Genomic DNA, 20,168 nt, shown 5'->3' with positions numbered 1-20,168 from the left:
GTGATGAGGAAGATGAAATCATAGTGACAATCCATCAGGGAGAGAATGAGGGTGAGAGAGAAGATGGAGATGAGGATGAAGATGGATATGATAGCTTGGTTTGGTAATATTTGTGTTCCACTATGGTACAATGTTGCCTGAGGGCAACAGCTGGATATGAAATGTTACTTTTTATTAAATATAAAAACTTTTAATACATTAAAAACTGGATAAATTTGTTTAAGGAAATTGATGTTTTCAATAAATATATTTCTTTTTTCTACATGAAAATGCCAAATGTTTAAATTTTTCCATTGTGTCCTCGAGGCAACAAACTTATAAAAAATAAATTAAAAATTTATGAAAATGTTCATTGATATTGTTAAAGTGTCCAATTTTAAGCAGGAAAAACAACACAAATAATTTTTTCCTCGCTGATATCATATTGCGTACCATAGATAGTTAACGGAAGTTCTGAAGCGCGAAACTTAAATCACGTGAGCCAGAGCAGCCTCGCTCTGCATATAACGACGCGCCATATATGTTTTTAAAACATATATATTTATTATATTTCAGCATAAACATACATCGCTAGACAAGTAATGAACATAATTTAGCTAACATTTACAATTATTTACGGCTGAAATGTTGCACGTATATGTAACAAGCAAAGAATTGATCATAATGTAACGTTACTTTAATACAAGTAACGTTAATGTCAGAAAGATATTAGCTCTGCTGTTGTTCATAATACCAGTACTGATGTTGTACAATGAGGACGTTGTTATAAATATCCCAATGTGTAGTGAACCAGCGTCCTTTACTGTCCTTACCAGTGCCCGAATTCGTGTAACGTTACACGATATACTGATTCAGGAGCTCGGGAGCTGATTGAGACACACCCAATAAGTCTAAGTTATATATAAATTAGCTTACCTGAGTCTGTGAGTCTCAGTAGTGTCTCTACTAATAGCGAAACTAAATTTACCTCAAGAACCGCGCAGTTATTACCTCGCTGGTGAGAAATGTCATGTAGCTTTTCAGTAGCTAAGCTATTTTACTGATTAATTCCTCAGAGCAGCGCTAACGACAAGTTTCTGTGCGAGTGTGTGTCCGTAGTGTGTGTGCGGGAGAGAGTATGCGCTTTTTTTTTTTTTAGGACATATTACTTTGTGACAAAAAAACATGACAATAATTTGTCGTTTTTGTCCTAGTGTTTACTTTATTTATTTGATTGGTCAGTGTCTTTTTGCGGTTGTAGGCTGTAAGGACCCTTTGAAATAACTGAAATAATTTGGCGAAGTGATATGGGTCTGTAATGCGGCCAAAACCTACCTAGAACTACTTCCCTGAAAATAATTTAACACCCTAACGTTTGTCAACTAATCAGGGGTGCGTTTCCCAAAGCGAACTATGGTCGCAAGTTCCGTCGTTACCAATAGAGTTCAATGGGACTTACGACCATGGTTCACTAACGATGCTTTCGGGAAACTCACCCCTGATTCGAACATTCAACAGCCTCGTAGTAAGAAAGTTAGATTATACATAAGATATATAGAATATGACAAAATAAAACAAAAATAGCCATGCCAGAATGTCTTAGTGAAATATTTATTCTTTTATATAAACATATAAAACAAATCTTGGAAGATCATTTAAATACAGAATATCTGTACATGAACTTAGTACACAAGTTTCTGCAGTGCTCAGCACGGGTGCAGATTCAATTTATGGAGTTTCTTGGCTTTTGAAACATGGCAGAGTGGGTCACCCAGAAAAGCAGAAAGTAGAGCAGAGAGATGGGGGTTTTCATGCATCAAGAGTCCTGGACTTGCAACATTCTCCTAATTAGACTAGTTTCCCTAACTACTCTTTACAAACACAAGTTGGTGAAATCTATCCTGAACCAAGCAGACAGTTAAGAAAAATTGTGCATTTTATTTTATTTCCATTTGTTGATTTTGAATGTTAAAATCTGTGCCAAGGACTAGGCAAGAAAAAGAAAAGCAGCAATCCAGAAACACACAATGCTGACTCCGTTATCTGTGGTGTAGGTTATAATGAGGGTTAATGGCACAGGGCCATTTTTGAAGATGCTACACCATATGAAAAAAGTGAGTTTGTGAGAAAAGAATGTGCGCCAAATCATCTGAAGATGAATAAGGGATATGCCTGGCAACTTTATCCATTGTGCTTCAGATTTAAAACGATTCTACTGGAGTTACATAAAAATGTGACTAAACTAAAGGGAGAAAAGACAAAAATAATTTCTGCTTAAAATACTCTCAACATTTCAGTTTACACAATTTTTTAGCTCTATGAAGACCACAGGGAGTAAAACGAGGTACATCTATCTGACCAATTCTGCCACGTTCCTCTCATGGGCCAAGAAACATTTAATCTCTTCACCAGGTTCTGGGTTAAACTGACACCAGCACCGTTAATAGTGAAAAACACTTGAGCCAACCTCTAGAGGAAAGGGAAGAGGGAAAACAAAAATAATGTATGAAATTATAAAAAAATAAAATAAAATAAAAGGTCTCTGAAAAGGTATGAGGTGCAAAAAACAACTCTAGAACGATGTTATTGCCTGTAACAGTACAGATACACCGGAAAATCATGCCAAGTGGCCAAACACCCTGTCCAGCTTTGGAAAAAAATAAAAATCTCCACCAAAAATCAAACAAACAATTTCATATGCCACCTTTCATGACTCTGCATGTTTTTTCTAATGTGCACAACCGTAGCAACAAAGCATCTGCTGACATCATCGCCCCTCTTTACTGTAAGTTTGCTTCCGCTCCATGGAAGGCTTGCCATTCATCCTTCATGTAAAGAACACAAGCAAAGCAGCCTGTTGACACCATTACTCTTTAGTTCATTAGTCTAGAATGAACTCACAAAAAAAACAAACAAACAAAAAAAAAGGCCAATAGAAAGTGATTACTCTTTGTTTCAAATCAACTCAGAGATAAAGGCAACTGGAAATGCCTTGGTATTCCACACTGAGGCTGCGTCTTAGATGCCTCTCTGTTCTCACACAGAGGTGGTCAGAGCCTGGCAGAGGGTTGAAGAGCTCTCCACACCTCTCTCCAGAATCTCCAGGCCCTCCAGCCGAGCAGTGATCATTCTAGATGTAGTCGTCTTCCACCGGTTCCCCCCGAACATCACAGTAGTGGATGAAGACGACCACCACACGCTGGAAAACGCCCCTACGTGTCTGTCGTCGCTCTGAGATCTCCTCGCCGATCGTTTCCATGCAGATGTCGGCCGAGAGCTGTCCCTTGCGCCGTGGCGCATAGATAGTAGCTGACGAAAAGGAAAAAGAGTGGGCGAGAGTGAGGTAGATGTTCATACTGATAATTTATTTATTTTTTTAAATGAGGGACTATTTTTAAAACTGAGGGACATATTAGAAGGAAAAGAGGAAAAATGGGAATAAATGTTCAAAAGTTTGGGGTAAGAAAGACTTTTTTTAAAGAAATTACTTTTATTCAGCAAAGATGCATTAAATTGATCAAAGCAGCAAATCAGCATATTAGAATGATTCTTGAAGGATCATGTGATGCTGAAGACTAGAGTTATGATCGCTTCGCTATCACAAAAGTAAATTACAGATTAAAATATATTAAAATAGACAACATCTACTTTAAATTGTAATACATTTTTACAATTTTACTGTTTTAACTGTTTTTTTGATCTAATAAATGCAGCCTTGGTGAGCAGAAGATACATCTTTCAAAAATACTTTAAAAATCTTGCAGATCCCAAACATTTGAATGGCACTCTATTCTAAACAGTGAATGGATAATAAAAAACAATTTAACCAAGATGGGAAAACATATGAACAAAGGTCACACCTAACTACAGCATTATCTGCATTTGAATCATTGAATTGTGATGAATAACTACACCTGAACTTCATTATTTCAGTGTGTTACTTACTGCTTTCATCATCTTCAAAGTCGTATCGAGCATAACTGTTGGGCTCTGCTGTGCGTAAAGAGCGAAGCCACGGGAAATCTGTGATCATGGAGTACGGCGCCCCATCTACTACTCCTAAAGCACAGAGTGTGGGAAAGATCGAATACCATTACTTTTTTATTCCTTTAAAACCGAAAAGGATCTTGTAAATATTTATGGGCCGATGCAACATATGAGAGCTAGCAAATTTTCTCATCCATTAAGATAATTTACTTTACCATCCTTGAAAGGCAATTTGTTATGCAGACAGTGGTATATACATGTACAGCAACACAACACACACACACACACACACACATTTTATAATCATTTAAAAACATTATCGCAGCAAGTATTCTTATATCTATTTGATTTACACAAAGGGAGCAATTAGCTCTGTGTTAAGTGTTTGAGAAATGTAAATGCAACTGTAAATATATCTCTTCACTCTCTCTCACACCAATATAACTGTGTTACCAGAGGAAGTGAGGGGAACTTGGAGCTAGTCTCAAAGGACTCTGATCTGTTTCCTCTCACCCTCTAATGTGTAGATGTCTCGGCCCCAGGGATAGCTGGGATACTTCTTTACATCCTCTTCCGTCCGTGTGGCCTCCGGAAAGAATTCATACTTGATGAGTTCTCTAGTGAAAGGACAAAAACAGATCAGTGAGCCTTTGAGTATACCATGATAAGAAAATAGTGCCATCTGGTGGACAAAGTAGGAATTAAATGAACCATTTGGAAAGTCAGCATCATTTTTGCAGAATCACATTGTAATGAAACAAGACACACACAAATTATTACTTTTTACACACATCATTATAAAGATGATACACACTAAACAAATGCTAAACGAAGATTTTATTCTTGGTCTATATGGGTATGTAGTCCACTCACTGACTAATGTTGGCAATGGTGTCCATCCAGCTACGTACGCGCACCTTGTTCCTAACATTGGGTGGGTTGCTGAACTCATGGATAATAGCAATATGGTATGGGTATGGACCACTGAAGAGCTTTTTCTCCAGAGCCAGAGAATCAATCTGGAGATGAATGTTGAAAAGAGCATAAGTATAAAATACTGTGCTTTAAATACCTCAAATACCCTTTACAGGGCTAAAAACACTCTTTATAGTAACTCTATATAATATATAGGTAACTCTATAGTAAACCAAATCACACGTTGGCTGGAAAACTATTACATATGGTGCCAAACATTCCAGATTTACAGTATAGTAATACAGTAAAAACAGTAAAACTGCAAAATATTAGTACAATTTAAAACAACTGGTTTCTATATGTAATTTATTTCCTGATGGCAAAGCTGAATTTTCAGCATCCTTACCCCAGTCTTCAATATCACATGATCCTTCAGAAATCATTCTAATATGCTGATTCGGTGCTCATGAAATATTTTAGGACTCAAAACAGCAGCATTTATTTGAAATAGAAATCTTTTATAACATTCTAAATTCTTTACTTGTCACTTCAATCAATTTAATGCATCCTTGCTTTCTTTACATGGCAACCATAACACTGACCTGCTGCATAGGTCTCATGTAGATGATGCGGTTTCTCTCCGCGGGCATCCGTAAGATCTGGTCGAGCACCTGCTCCATGTCCAACTTCTTACATTGTGCGTAGTCAAAGCGGTTTACTATGGGGGCACTTTCCACCAACAAGTGTTTTAGCACCCTACAGCGTGTCGCTTGGGAAGAAAGAATCAAATTACGCATGAGGATCTGAAACAGTCTGTCTCACATATGAATGTCAGCGTGTTCTGCTATAAACTCACCATGGACAAACATCATTTTGGGGCACTCCTTAAGGACCAGGTCTGTGATGCCACAGTTTGTAAGTGTGATTCCCACCAGGTTTTTGGATTTAAGGCTGAGGACCTGTATGATGTGAAAAACAATTGTGAGTGGCCCCAAAATTATCTGAACACACTTGGACACTTGTGTTCTGCATTAAGGAAATGTATAGTTGAGTGAAACCAGACTATGGACCCACCTGCACATGGTCGTCTTCAGTTACAGGGTCACTAGTGCTGGTGGACTTGTCTGCCATACGTTTTCTCTTCACCGCAGCCCGAGGCTTTGCTTTGGGCAGTTCTGGACAGATCAACAGGTGATGAAGCACAGTAGAAATTAACTGCAAGTCTTACTGATTAGACTGATTCATCCTGGCTAAATCTCATCTAAATATTTTCAACCAACTATTTTGCATATCATGGGCAACATTCCAAGACCTGACAAACTCAGATTCAACATGATCAAATGAAAATGGCAGCACACACACACTTATAAGGGTAACACACTGATCCAACAAAACTCAATTAATCAAAAGTGACAGTAAGGGCATTTATAATGTTACAAAAGATTTCTATTACAAATACATGCTGTTCTTTTGAACTAATAATAATAATAATATTTGACAATAATACAGTTGTTACTGGATTTTGATCAAATAAATGCAGCCTTAAAGGTGCAGTAAGTGATCTGGGAAATGCTAACATTAGCCTGGTAGCATTGGAAGCAAACCATCACACTCTTCCTGCTATCACTGTCCAAAGTCACACCTCCTCCAAAACACACGAACGAACGAACGAACGAACGAACGAACGAACGAACGAACGAACGAACGAACGAACGAACGAACGAGCGCGCGCGCGCGCACACACACACACACACACACACACACACACACACACACACACACACACACACACACACACACACACACACACACACACACACACACACACACACACACACAGAGCTGAGATAAAATACCTCTGATTGATATAAATTTATAAAAATACATTTGGACCATTTAACATAATGATTGCTATCATGATATGAGGAAACTTTCAACCAGTATAACAAAAGAATCACGTATTGTACCTTTAATGAGCATGAGAGACGTCTTTCAAAAAACATTAAAAAAATCTTACTGACCAAAAGTATGTAATTTTAATATTAAAATTCAGTGTTATATAGTCACATTATACTTGTATTATATAAATCTGAGTGTTGTCTGAAAGTGGCCTGGAAAAGTGTTAACTATCCCTAAAATAATGCATCCACACTTGAGTTGAAATGTTATACACCATCAGTTGCTTTATGCATGTTAAAACTCTAGTTTCTTACATTTGCTCTTCTTCTCAGCACTGTAGGTTCACTAGGAGTCAAAACGGTGGTACCACTTTATCTAAATGTCATGAACACATGGAGATATACTGCAGTATAGTTGCCAATATAGACTAACAGTGGAGTAATCCAGACCCCCAACATTCCTCCATCTGCTTTTATGCTATGCACAAACGGCACACCCGAGGGTCAGCCTTTGCCCAACTGTGCCTTTTTTCCATTGCTCAATTGATTCTCTGATGTCCCACTGTGAGGAACCTCTGCTCTCGTCTTACCTGACTCACAAACCAGGGGCACAGAGGAAAGTCTGCTGCGGGCACGTGTGATGGGTCTCCTGGGGAACTCATCCGAAGGGCTTCTGTGTGATGAGCCTTGCTGGTGGACCGCAGTCCTCTCACTATGTCCCTCAGATGAGCTGGGTGTCCTGGGTGGAGTGCTGGAGTGCCTATCCTCCATCTCATCTCCCCCTGCTCTCTGCTCTGGGCTGTGACATTCTGGTCTGTGGCTCTCGTTCCCCGCTGGTAGGCTGTGACCACTACGAGTCCTGTTTTCAGAGCTGGGACGAGACCGGCTGCACGTGCAACGAGTCCTCACCATATCATCTTCCCCTCTACCTGCCCCACCCTGGTCGTCCTGATTGGCCGAGTCCTCCCTCCAGCGGATGGAGCAAACACAGCTGCCGGCAGTGTAACCTGAAGCAGGCCCAGATCCACTGTTTCTGTCTCTGGCTCCACGCTCAGCTGTCTCAGTGGCCGCTTTCATGTCAGCCTTGATCTGCTCGCTTGTTACCTGACAGCCTTTCTCACAGCTCAGCTCCTGAGGCTGCGGTCCACGTCTACGCAGTGGAGTTTTCCCTTTACCTGTCAGAATACAGCAGATATCCGCATAAGTTCAAGATGAGATTTGTTTGGCGCAGGCTTTTTCTTAAGGCGTTTCTACACTAGAGCTTCTGCTAGTTTGATATCTCTTGTATCCTTTAAACAGGGAAATTCAGGAAGACAGCACTTCCTGAAGTCAAACTGGACTATGTTCCTCGCAGATGAGAACTACCTGCTGTTTATTGATAATCCTTCGAATTTTTATATAACAATTTTTATTTAGGTCATATCACATTTATTTGTATAGCGCAAGTACAGATGGTTTCTGAGCAGCTTCACAAAAAAAAAACAGGAAAGTAACATCATTGCAAATGATGCAATTATGAAATGACTTCAATTTCAGTTGTAAAGCAGCCCTACAGAATACAATTGTCATTATTCAGCTCAATTAATGTTGATTCAATTCAGTTCAATAACTGTAAATGTGGCAAAGTTCATAAATTATGAAATGACATCCAAAGCAGCTCTACAGAAGAAAAGTGTCATTAACCTTCTCAACTCAGTTAAAGATTTTGTTTAAAAATATTTAAAAAATTGGGGCCAGTAAAATTAATACTTTTATTCAGCAATGATGCATTATATTGATCAAAAGTGTCATTATAGACATTAATATAAGGTCATTATATGTGTTTGAAAAGATTTTGTACTATGAACTGATGCAGTGGCTATAAGGATTTTAAATGTCAACTACCATTTGGAGTCATAGCTGTGCTGCTCTTCCCCTGGGCTTCTGTCTCTGGGTACTGGCCTTGAGAGCGGGCGGCAGCCGGTGTCCTGATTGGACTGTACTCGTCCTCACTGTCCGAGTCAGACACCACCACCGACTGCTTCTTCACCGCAGTTTGAACTCCGCTAGGACCTAAACGAAATCATAAAAGACGAAGCAAAAAAAAAAAAAAAAATTAATGGTTAATCATTAAACGTATCCCATCCATTATTCACAGGGTTTCTTCAGACCTGCTTGTTCCTCATCCTGTTCAAGCGAAGGATTAGTAGTCTGGCTGGAACCCTGGGTTTCTTCCTCTGGATTGACAGCCACAAGAACCGGCTCAGGCTCCATGTTGTCTGCCACCATGCCCTCCACATCGGGAATCTCTGATTGAAGTAAGTTCAAATATTTCAGCACGCAAAAAACACTAGACATACACTTACCGTTCAAAAGTTTTCTGGTCAGTAAGATCTTCATCATGATTTTGTAAGAAGTCTCTTATCTGTGATGAAGCTGCATTAATTTGATCAAGAATACAGTAAAAAATAGTGATATTGTGAAATATTACAATTTAAACTAATTTTTCAATTTGAACATTTTAAAATATAATTTATTCCTCTGATAATGTATTTATTTCTTCCAAAACTGGAAGAATGGTATGGTAATTTGCTGATTTGCTGCAGTAACATTTCTTATTATTATCACTGTTCAAAACTGCTGTTGTTAATATTTTTGTGGAAACCATTATACATTTTTGTTAGGAAAAATGTCTGTTTTGTAAGTAGAAAGTTTATTTATTTTGAAATAGATTTTTTTTATGCATTATGTCTTTGCTGCCAATTATGATCAATTTATGCATCCTTGCTGAATTAAAGTATTATATGTATATACGTACCCTCTGGGCCACGGTGGTGTTGCTGAGGCACATCATCAACCTGGTTGTTGTTGTTATTTGGTGGAATGTTTGCATCATTATTATTCTGGTGATTGTTGTTGTTATTGTTGTCATTATCATTGTTGGAATTCTGATTGCTGACCAGGGCAGATGATACACCGATACCCGTGCCCGCACTGAGTCCCACACGGGCACAGCCCTGAAGTAAACACATGAAATTAATATGACTGACAACATTTCAACTCCTTTAGTATAGTCCATATTTTATTATAGCAATTTTTATTCATATTGTAATTTCTTATTGTAATGAGCTGAGGTTCATACCAGTGGAAAGACTTTTAACTGTCCGTTTACCACAAATGGTAATGATATCTAATTGATAGTCTCTAGTTAATCAATGTATATCACCGTCAACTTAGTTTTCATGGGCTCCTATGCTCACCTTGGGAGGTTCACGAAACATCTGATCTAGAGAGATGAATTCCAGGCTGGGAAGCATCTCAATGAACTGACTGAACGACTCCAGCTTGATAGCATGACAGCGCACCAGAGTGAGGTCCACCAATCGACTCCAGCGCGAGTGGTCTTTAACAAAGAGCGGCTTATCAGTCAGATTTAAAAACGAATAGTGAAACATGCTTAAAATCAACTTGGAAGTTGAGGGGACGTTCTAGATACTACATTTTAAATAAAATAGTTCAAGTAGTATCATTATCTCAGGAAATGCATAAATAAATGAGGGTGAATCTATTACCTGTGATCCAGTTGTGAGGGTTGTGAAGATGTGGACAGTTATAAATGACCAAATACTTGATGGAGCTGAACACCTCATTAACAGCCTTCATTCCAATGTCTGTGATGATTCCTGGATTTTCGATCACATCAGCAAGACCGTATTTCACTAACTCAGCATGGCTCATGTTACCTGCGGGAAACATGTTTTATTGCAGGTAACTGAAGGGTTAGTTCACACAAAAATACATTCTGGAATAATTTAATTTGTTGTTCCAAACCCGTAAGACTATTCAAATAAAGAACAGAACAGAAGTCCATTCCACCAAAACATTTGTTTCAAAATTTTATAAAGACATCATAAAATGAATCCATATGAATCAAACAGTTTAATCCAATTCTTTGAAGAGACATATTCACTTTATATGATGAACAGATTTCATTTGGCATAGATCATTTCATTTGAGGCACGGATAAACATAAATACATAGAGCACATCAAATATGGTTGACAGATGCTCAAACATGCTTTCTTGACAATTTTATGATGTCTTTATGAACTTTTTGATGCTTGAAGGTTTCGGTCGAATGGACTTTCAATGGAGGAACATACATCTCATGTTTCATTTAAAATATTTATTTGTGTTTTAAAGGTGAATGAAAGTCTAATGGGTTTGGAATGACATGAGGGTGAGTAAATGATGACAGAATATTCATTTTTGGGCTGAAATATCCCTTTAAAGATGGGAATAGACAACTTCAAAGTGATATAACCCAACAATCATACAGGGCCGTAAGCAGCATTTTATAATCACTGAGGTCCCAAATTTGACGTAGTTAGTGGGGTTAATTAAGGAGTAAATTTTTATTTTGATTTCTCCGATCAACATATGTGCAAGACATTGAAGGCCAAAAAACTGGATAAAGCTTTAGTAGATTATGTGTCAATATCTGATCTCTCCTAATCTCCATCACTCTTTTTTTTCTCTCTCATTCTCCTTATCATGCCCTATCTCTTCCCCTCTTCCCCTGAGCTTTGACTGATAGTCTTTTAATTTTTGTCTGTGAAGAAAATAAACATAGGGTCAACTGATATTTATATGTTTTACGAATCATTTTCTTAATTATCTTACGGATAGCTACCAGGAAGCTAGGTAACTAAGTTTATTAAATTCATTCAAATTATGTACACAATCATTATCAATCTTATGCCTAATATGATGAAATCAGCTTTGTTAATAATTCTTGTCCCCTCACATTGACAGTTACAAATTTTTACTTTACATGAATCATGTAAATAATATGCCTATTTTCAATTAAAAATGACAAAATTAGACAAAAGTTGATTAGTTTGCCTCGGTGACCTCATAGCTTGCTACGGCCATGCTTATAAAGACATAAGCTAAAAGTCATCCAACTGTTCTGCGTCTGCATCCATGATGCACCTGACAGCAAGATTATATATATTATATAACAATGACTTACATTGCAACAGAAATTCATCAACATATCCGAGGTGCAAAGTCTCAAACTGAGGGAACTCTAGTTCTGCCATCTTCAGTGCGGAGAATACCCCATCTTTGGTTAAAGAAGGCTGGATTCGAACTTCATGCAACCTGGACAATGAAAGTCGATCCTGTCAACGTCTCTAATTCTAAACAGGAGTCAGTGTAAGTTTATAATGTTCTTTAAACATTTAAACATAGATTTACCTGCGAGCAGCAGTAATGATGAGGTAGCCCAGATCCACTTCGAGTGCATTTTTACAGGCACCAAAAACAATTGTGTGCAAATTACGAAACCCTCCTGGAAGAGATGTACGTTAGACAATATGACACAGACTTGGAACGTTCTTTTAGTAGTGGACTCTGCATACTCATTTCTTGCTCAAAATATGTAGACAAAACAAAATCAGTATTTCACACATGTGGTCAATGAGAAATACAACAAGAGTTCTGATTATGTTTTACAATACAATAATATATTATTCAGTCATTCTAATATGCCTCCTATTTATAAGGAAATGGCAAAATTGTGTGGTTACCTGATCTCCAGCTATCCTCCACCACATGCTGAATCAGTCCCCCTAAGAAGGGCACCCTCACCAGCTCCAGCTGCTCTAAGTTGCGGGCGGAAGCCAGACCAGTGACAAGAGGCACATACTTAAGCGAATTAGTGGGACCGGCACAGTTCCTCATGACGAACGTACGCAAGTTCACACAGAGAAAGTCTTTGAAGGGCTGAGGCTTAGTGAGGCGCACCCACTTCAAGTACAGATGTCTGAGCATGGACAGACAGGGGATCTCTGGCACATTGACACCTGCAGGAAAGTTCAAACCGAAAGGTTTGAAACAAAATATAACCAAGATGACATATGACAGGAAAAAGGTTTGCGCAGTGGAGGCAATCTGAAACTCACCAACAAGATGGAGGGTCTGGATTTTAGCTGCAGCTGGAATGGTAAGTTTGTTCTCTGAGGGAATAGGAAAGGCCCCGTTTCGGTTCCTGAACTTCCCTAGAATGTGAACCTGAGGCATGTAGTTCCATACGGCCTCCACCAGCTCCAAATGAGACGTCTCAACTCCCTGTAAGTGTAGATATTATCATTTTCAACTGTAGTAGAAAACAGACACTTCCATTTCCATATACTGATATGACAGTTATCTCTGATATTAACTTACTATAAGGTTGGGACAGGCCTGTAGAGCCTCCAAAACACCAGGAATACTGAAAGCCTCATAACCTCTGACCCTCCTTCTCTCTAGGTAACGTGGATGAAGACCATACAGCTGCTCCAAATCAGGCATCTTCTTCATCAGCATGAGGAAACTGGAGTCTGTGAAACCTAAGTTACAGACACATGACCGTTCAAACAATAGCAATTAGGAAAGACAATGAAATGAGAATAACAATTACATTTCATGGCTTTAGGACTAGTATTCTTGGATTCACAGACTTAGACTACCAGGGTGGGGGAGCGCGAGATTTAAAGGGGCCGCGCACTGAATCGGTGCATATATAATTATGGTTCAAAATAGGCAGTTAAAAAAATTAATAAAAAAAAAAAAAATCTATGGGGTATTTTGAGCTGAAACTTCACAGACATGTTCAGGGGACACCTTAGACTTATATTATATCTTGTTAAAACTGGTTCTAGGACACCTTTAATACTTTTATTCAGCAAAGGACACATTATATATTCAATTAAATTATTAAAAAGTGACAGGAAATATATTTAAAATGATGCAAAACATTTAGATTTCAAATGAATGTTGTTCTGTTGAAATTTCTATTCACCAAAGAATCCTGAAAAAATGGTTGAAACGTTGCAATAAACCATTTTTGGAGGTGTTCCCTCGAAATGAGCTGTGAAGCTGGGGGGTTGTTCTTACACATGCGCTCATTTCAAAAACTCACTAACAGTCTTTGGTTTCTCAGTCAACGTAAAGATCCTCTTTAGCACCTTTAACATTAAGTGACATGTCATCTGACGCACAGAAGCCAATTGCACATGTCGCTATGCTTATTGACACATCCCCTCTTCATTGGCATATGCCAGTGGATAGTGGCATGTGCCACTGACATTGCCACGAAACACTGACACTGAGCCGTGGAACACGTATGTATGTTCTGACACCTCCAGTAGTGACTGACAGATGAGTTGAGCAGCTATACTGATGTAACTGTGACACAAAATCCTAAATAGCCTAATTTAGTGATATTTTAAAATAAATGTTCAATTGGCATGTGCCACTAAAACTGACTCATGGCCGGCGTTCGGGTGTAGACCACGGAAGCCTGCACTGCGTTCACTACATCAACTGCATATGACAAACAGGTAAATAAATTCATTATTTTTGTTTTGTTTTTGCACACAAAAAGTATTCTCGTCGCTTCATAACATTAAGGTTGAACCACTGTAGTCACATGGACTATTTTAACAATGTCTTTAATACCTTTATGGACCTCAAATGGTGCAATGATGTTGCTGCCTATGTATGGTTCGGAAACCCTCGGATTTCATCAAAAATATCTTAATTGAAGATGAACGAAGGTCTTACGGGTTTTGGATGACATAATGTTGAGTACTTAATGACAGGATTTTCATTTTTGGGTGAACTAACCCTTTAATGTGAACACCGCTTCTGGAGTTTAGTTATAACCAGATCTCAGTAGTGAAATTTTACAGAGGATGAGCATCAAGAGCGCCATCTACCTGAGGGCATGTACTCCCACCACCGGCTGGCACAAAGGTCCACCACCTTCACCACCCGCAAGTACAGGGTCACCGCCTCCCGCAGTTTACGCGAAAGACACTCCATACACATTATGTCCTGCATGGGTAAGTATCTGAGGGGAGATTGACTTCTGCATCATAATTCAAGTCAACTATAAATCATTGCAGTTTGTGTTGTTAACCTATGACAGTTAGGAGAACAGATATATGGATGATAATAGCATTGCTAATACAGTAGCTAACTATTTTACTAACTAGTGGTGGGGTGTTGGGGTGCTGTACTGACCGGAATATGTGGCAGAGCACCTCATGTGAGAGCTCGTTGATGTAGTCTTTGGGTTCCTCATGCCCCAGAGAGGTAAACGTTCCTCCCCCCAAACTATGAGTCCTGGTGACCTTCCTCCGTGGGCCCATCATGTCCAGCACAGTGAGATATCCACCAAGGGAAGGTAATAAACTCACTCCCTCTGTCCTGATCCTCTTGTTTGAGGCATCAACACATTATCATAACTCACTCCTGTGTAAAAAATAGATACAACAATAAACATCTGTGAGACAAAGAACGAGGGCGTCACTTTCACATTAATCCATCTAAACTATCATAATCCAAAAAAAAATATTTTCACGGCTGTCAAAAACAAAACTGAATAACAGCTCAAAGAAGTAAAACAGAAGAACAGCTCTATAAACAAATCAAACAATAGAACAATAATCTATAACATACTGGTTGTAACACTCACAGCAGACTAGCACGTCTATGTTATGATCTTAACAGCGGTTGTTGAGAGGCATCATGACTCAGATGGAGAAGAGCTGAGCTGTTCATTCATCAGCAGCATGTGGAGAGGTGATGATACTGTTTGAAGTTGTTATGATCCCCAGCTCTAGCTAGCGATCAGCTGTTAGCAACCTCACCACTGTTTTATAAGGATGCGGACCTAACAGTGCTTTAAAAAGACCTTTAAGGCAAACCGTTCAGCAGAAACTGGTCTATTTATCTCCTCTGGTTTTCAGTCAAGCTCATAAGTGCGATTTGTGGCCAATATGAAGGTGAACAGCAGCTACTATCTATCTGGATCCGCGTCCAGTGGTGACGTGAAGCCAGCGTTAGCCTTCCAAACACAAACAGGAAGTTCAGTTTATTTTTTTACAAAATAAAAGACACGAAAAATTAGTAAATAGATTTAATGTATTGCTCACGAAAGGGAAACATTTTAATGGTAGAACAAATGGCGATTGGCGATACAACCGTTAACAGCTGTTGGCAGTATCTAAGGTACAAATATGACCTTATGATAATAATAAATTATATATATATATATATATATATATATATATATATATATATATATATATATATATATATATATATATATATATATATATATATATATATATAATTTATTATTATTATTATTATTTTTTTTTCTTCCTAGAAATCAAATGCCCATACAGTGTATGTATGGCAAACCGTTTTGACTTTTATTCACATCTCAGGATATGAATTCTTGATATCAACAATTCAGTTCTTGATATCAGGAATTACTTTTACACTAGTAACAATGTTACTTCTTGATATCAACAATTTAATTATTGATATCAACAATTCAGTTCTTGATATCATGAATTACATTTCCACTAGTAACAATGTTCATTCTTGATATCAACAGTTGAATTTCCACTATTTGATTCTTGATATCTTGATATCTGTAATTGTATTTTTACTAGTGAAATGTCACCATAGGCTGCCATTCATATTAAATTGTTGATATCAAGAATTGATTTCTTACTAGTTGAAATGCAATTTCACATATCAGAAATGCAATTCTTACTAGTAAAAATCTTAATTTTTGATATCAATAATTACATTGCTACTAGTTGAAATGTCAGTTCTTGATATCAACAACTGAATTGCTACTTGTAAAAATGTTCATTTCTGATATTTGAAAATGTATTTCTGATATCAATATAATTTCAGATATCTAAAATGGCTTTCTTACTAATAACAATCACATTCATGATATCAGAAACTAACACTGTCACTAGTGACAATCAAATTATTAACATTGTTACTATAGTAGCAATTCAATTGTTGATATCAAGAACTGACATTTCAACTAGTGAGAACTTAATTATTGATATCAAAAATTATGATTTTTTACTAGTAAGAATTACAATTACAGACATCAAGAATTCTAGTTTTTACTAGTGGAAATTCAAATGTCAAGAATACATTTCTGCGAGTGATGACATCATTGTTGATATCAAGAATTAACATTTTTACTAGTGGAAATGTTAATTCTTGATTTCAACAATTGTCATTGTTAATAGTAGAAATGTAATTCCTCATATCAAGAATTAGCATTTTAACAAGTGAAAACTGAATTGTTGATATCAAGAATTCATACCCTTCGAATGAATAAAAGTCAAAACTGCTTTGCTTGCCATATGTATGAGTGTTTGAATTGTTGTCAATTTGCTTCTGCTCTGGAATGGCATCCCTTTTCTGGTGCACTTTGTAGGCCAAAACTCATAAATCTGAAAATTTGCTTCCGCTCTGGAATGGTGTCCCTTCTCTGATGATCAGTTTGACGGCTTGGAGTGGTACGGTTATGACATCACTTTGTAGGCCAAAATGAGGAAACGAGTTAGCATTTTAGCAATTTTTTTTGCAATAATCCAAAAGCCTATGTAAAATTCCTATTGGGTTTTTGTCGAGGGAACCAGCGTGATGCTAAACTACCAATTGGCCTACAAAGTCATACCTGCACCACTCTACTGAATATCCTTAATCACTCCCCTCCAACCGTCAGTCTGCAATGAGCGACGAATGGAGAAGAGGTATGCTAAAATAAAACCTCGCTCTTTATAGAGTACCTCAGGGATTACGTGTTTTTGTAGGCAAAACACTTCCGGTTCCATCACCTTAAAGTCTATGTTTTTTTTTAATGGGTTTTTGCTAAATCGCCTGAAATAAGGTCTGTCGTTAACAAAGCCTCTAAATATTTTCACGTTTTGATCTATGACATAAAACACACCAGTTATAACCCGCTTGTGATTTTTTAAACCTTTATTGTGTTTTAAAAACGGCGGTTGCTAACAAATTGCTAAAAGGGACTACTTCCTTTGGCGGGGACTTTAGACGTCATCATGACAAACGGGACATTTGGACAGGATTTCTCATGAAAAAGTGGATAAGTATTCATACACAGTGCATATCATAATCAGTTTAAGGAAGCTTGGTGGTGACGACGTTGATCCACGACCATGGTGTGCTGTAGTCCTTTATATGTTAGCTTTTTATATCTGACGACTTTATTTAGGCTTCAAAATGTTTAAATGTTGTGTAACTTGTAAAGATGATCTTGATAGACAAAACATGTAAGTGTCATAACCCTTTGTTAAACACAGAGCTTATTTTTTGTGATTTTCCAAAAGTCTATGGGAAAAATAGGCTTTCGATCGAGGGAACCCGTGCGCCGCTAACTTCCGGGTTGGCCTACAAAAACGCGTCATCCCTGAGGTACTCTATTTCACTTGGAAATGTGTCACACTCACAATGCTAAAGTAAAGTGGGTTGCAACCTCCGGTTCACACTGACAAGACAATCAAGCCAAAGCAATCAAGGCAACATGGGTAAGGATGAAGAATTTTATCGAATTTTTATTATTATTATTTTTTGAATCATAGACAGGTAATAAACATGTTTACATCACTTAAAGAATACACAGTTAAACTTAAAGAAAACATTTATTTTATTTCATGTCACTCATGAACATCATTGCATCTAACAGAATTATCTGACTGTGTGTTTGATTATTTATTGGGTCATGATTAAACATCTATGCAGCTTGACATTTATACAATGACACCTTCGTCATAGTGTACTGGCCACTTGTCTGCACATGCCACAACAATTCTGCGAGTGGACAAGTGACCTCTGTAATTACAGTTTGGGCGTCTTTCCCCACTTCTTAATGTACATGTAACCACAGGAAATGGATATTCGCTAATAAACAAATCTCTATTTTCATGGAGTCGAGTTCCAGCCCCAGTACAAACTGCCCTAACTTGGTTACTATTTGCCTGTATGAAGGTGTTGACTTCTTTGCAGTCGTTGCCATTTTGGGATTGTGTGATGCGTCTGTCGCGGATGACCCTGTCACATCTCTGCACAGTCATGGCTCCATACACATGCTGCGTAAGGAAATGTTCATATCGTTGCCTTACTTCTGCTGGTTGACCATAAATAGACAATGAAAAGAAGGCACAAAGGACGAGTAGCACAATCACTGTAGACTGATGAATACCCATGACCTGGTGAGCAATACATCATATATCAAGACACTAAGTACTGTCAGTTGAATAAATAAAGTGTTTTGGGAGATTAATGAAGAAAATAATGAATGAAAATATGTGCCCAGGTGAAAAAAAAAAAAAAAAAAAAGTACATTTCTATAATATACTTAAAGTGCTCTATTTTCATGCACTAATTTTGTACTTAATATACTAAAAATTCTTTTAGTACTTCTTAAGATCATCTTAAGAACATCTAAGTGTACTCAACTGTGCTATTTTGAGACACCATGAAATATGAACTAAAAAATATATTTAGCTACCACTTGTAGTACACTATGGGTCCAAATGTACTATAAGTGGTATCTAAATACATTTTTTAAATACAGAGATAGTATATTAAAAGCAAATTTTAGTTCATATTTCATGCTGTCTCAAAATAGCACAGTTAAGTACACTTAGATGTTCTTAAGATGATCTTAAGTACTAAAAAATAATTTTTAGTATATTAATTACAAAATTAGTGCACGAAAATAGAGCACTTTAAGTATATTATAGAAATGTACTCTTTTTCACCTGGGTTTCGTGGTGACATACCTGCCTTGCTCTTCTTGACAAAGCAATATTTTGTTCAAACAGTCTTCTTTTGTCTGAGCTGTAAGAGGTTTAAAAGCAGGTAAGGTATAACAAGCATTTCATGAAAAAAGCTTGTGCTGAGCTGTAATATTACTAACCTGATGCAGTTCTGACTTTCCTGCTGCCTGTTAGTAATGCTGCTGTTTTTATCATAAACCCTTCAAGACCTTCACATGTGACCCGATTAAGTGGTAATGTTTAACAAGTACACAAACATGAAAAATCAATCATTTTTGAAAAAGAACTTTTTATTAATAATTTAATTAATCAAAAATACATATAAGAAAAATCACAAAGTAAGAAAAATCTCAAAAATAGCAGAGAGAACATCTTTTCAGATCCAGTGCTTCTTTTCAGTTGCCCCTTTGCACCAGTGTACATGTCATCATTGAGGGTATTTGTTTTGGTTGTCAATATTTCCCCCTTAAATTCTCTAATCTCTATCTATATAAAAAAGACTCCACAAAGATTTTAATTTAGCAGTGTGAACTTGGATAAACCACAACATACAGCAATGAAAATGACTCGCGTCAGAGACATGGCAACGCTTTAGGCGACCTGAGTTTGAATCTCTCCTGTCTCCCCTTGACTGACCTTTCAAATCATGGCAAAATGCCTAAAAATATACATGAAAAATACTCTACACACAGTGTACAGTGTCCTGTTTATCACTCTTCTCTTGATTGCAATAT

At 37.5% G+C, this 20,168-nt stretch overlaps 1 protein-coding gene across 2 annotated transcripts; it reads right to left on the bottom strand.

Annotated features, from left to right (window-relative positions):
- Positions 1 to 1,581: 1,581 nt before the first annotated feature.
- fbxo38 (F-box protein 38) lies at positions 1,582 to 15,649 on the bottom strand. Of its 2 annotated transcripts, none has more exons than XM_067388027.1 (21): positions 15,269 to 15,649; positions 14,831 to 15,061; positions 14,524 to 14,657; positions 12,989 to 13,152; positions 12,727 to 12,892; positions 12,352 to 12,627; positions 12,020 to 12,113; positions 11,793 to 11,923; positions 10,331 to 10,501; positions 10,019 to 10,161; positions 9,577 to 9,775; positions 8,930 to 9,067; positions 8,664 to 8,831; positions 7,370 to 7,954; positions 5,956 to 6,056; positions 5,738 to 5,840; positions 5,484 to 5,650; positions 4,840 to 4,985; positions 4,480 to 4,583; positions 3,925 to 4,038; positions 1,582 to 3,288 (listed from the first exon to the last, which is right to left on the bottom strand). In XM_067388027.1, the coding sequence occupies exons 2-21, from the start codon at positions 14,959 to 14,961 to the stop codon at positions 3,110 to 3,112; spliced, it is 3,414 nt and encodes a 1,137-aa protein (XP_067244128.1). In that variant the 5' UTR covers positions 14,962 to 15,061; positions 15,269 to 15,649; the 3' UTR covers positions 1,582 to 3,109. The 2 variants fall into 2 exon arrangements, with proteins under 2 accessions (XP_067244128.1, XP_067244119.1); XM_067388018.1 differs by having other exon boundaries at positions 15,285 to 15,649.
- Positions 15,650 to 20,168: the final 4,519 nt, after the last annotated feature.

This window comes from Chanodichthys erythropterus, chromosome 1, assembly GCF_024489055.1.
Source record: "Chanodichthys erythropterus isolate Z2021 chromosome 1, ASM2448905v1, whole genome shotgun sequence".
NCBI classification, from domain to species: domain Eukaryota; kingdom Metazoa; phylum Chordata; class Actinopteri; order Cypriniformes; family Xenocyprididae; genus Chanodichthys; species Chanodichthys erythropterus.
The sequence above is the reverse complement of the archived record's forward strand: the minus strand, read 5'-3'. Positions and strand labels throughout refer to the sequence as shown.

What these genes read in the sequence shown, in the direction of transcription:
- fbxo38 (XM_067388027.1), bottom strand. Translation starts at nt 14,961, where the DNA reads ATGATGGGCCCACGGAGGAAGGTCACCAGGACTCATAGTTTGGGGGGA. An exon ending in CAAAATGATGTTTGTCCATG is followed by an intron (nt 5,651 to 5,737) that starts GTGAGTTTATAG and finishes TTTCTTCCCAAG; the next exon opens with CGACACGCTGTAGGGTGCTA. An exon ending in CTTTGAAGATGATGAAAGCA is followed by an intron (nt 3,289 to 3,924) that starts GTAAGTAACACA and finishes CCTTTTCGTCAG; the next exon opens with CTACTATCTATGCGCCACGG.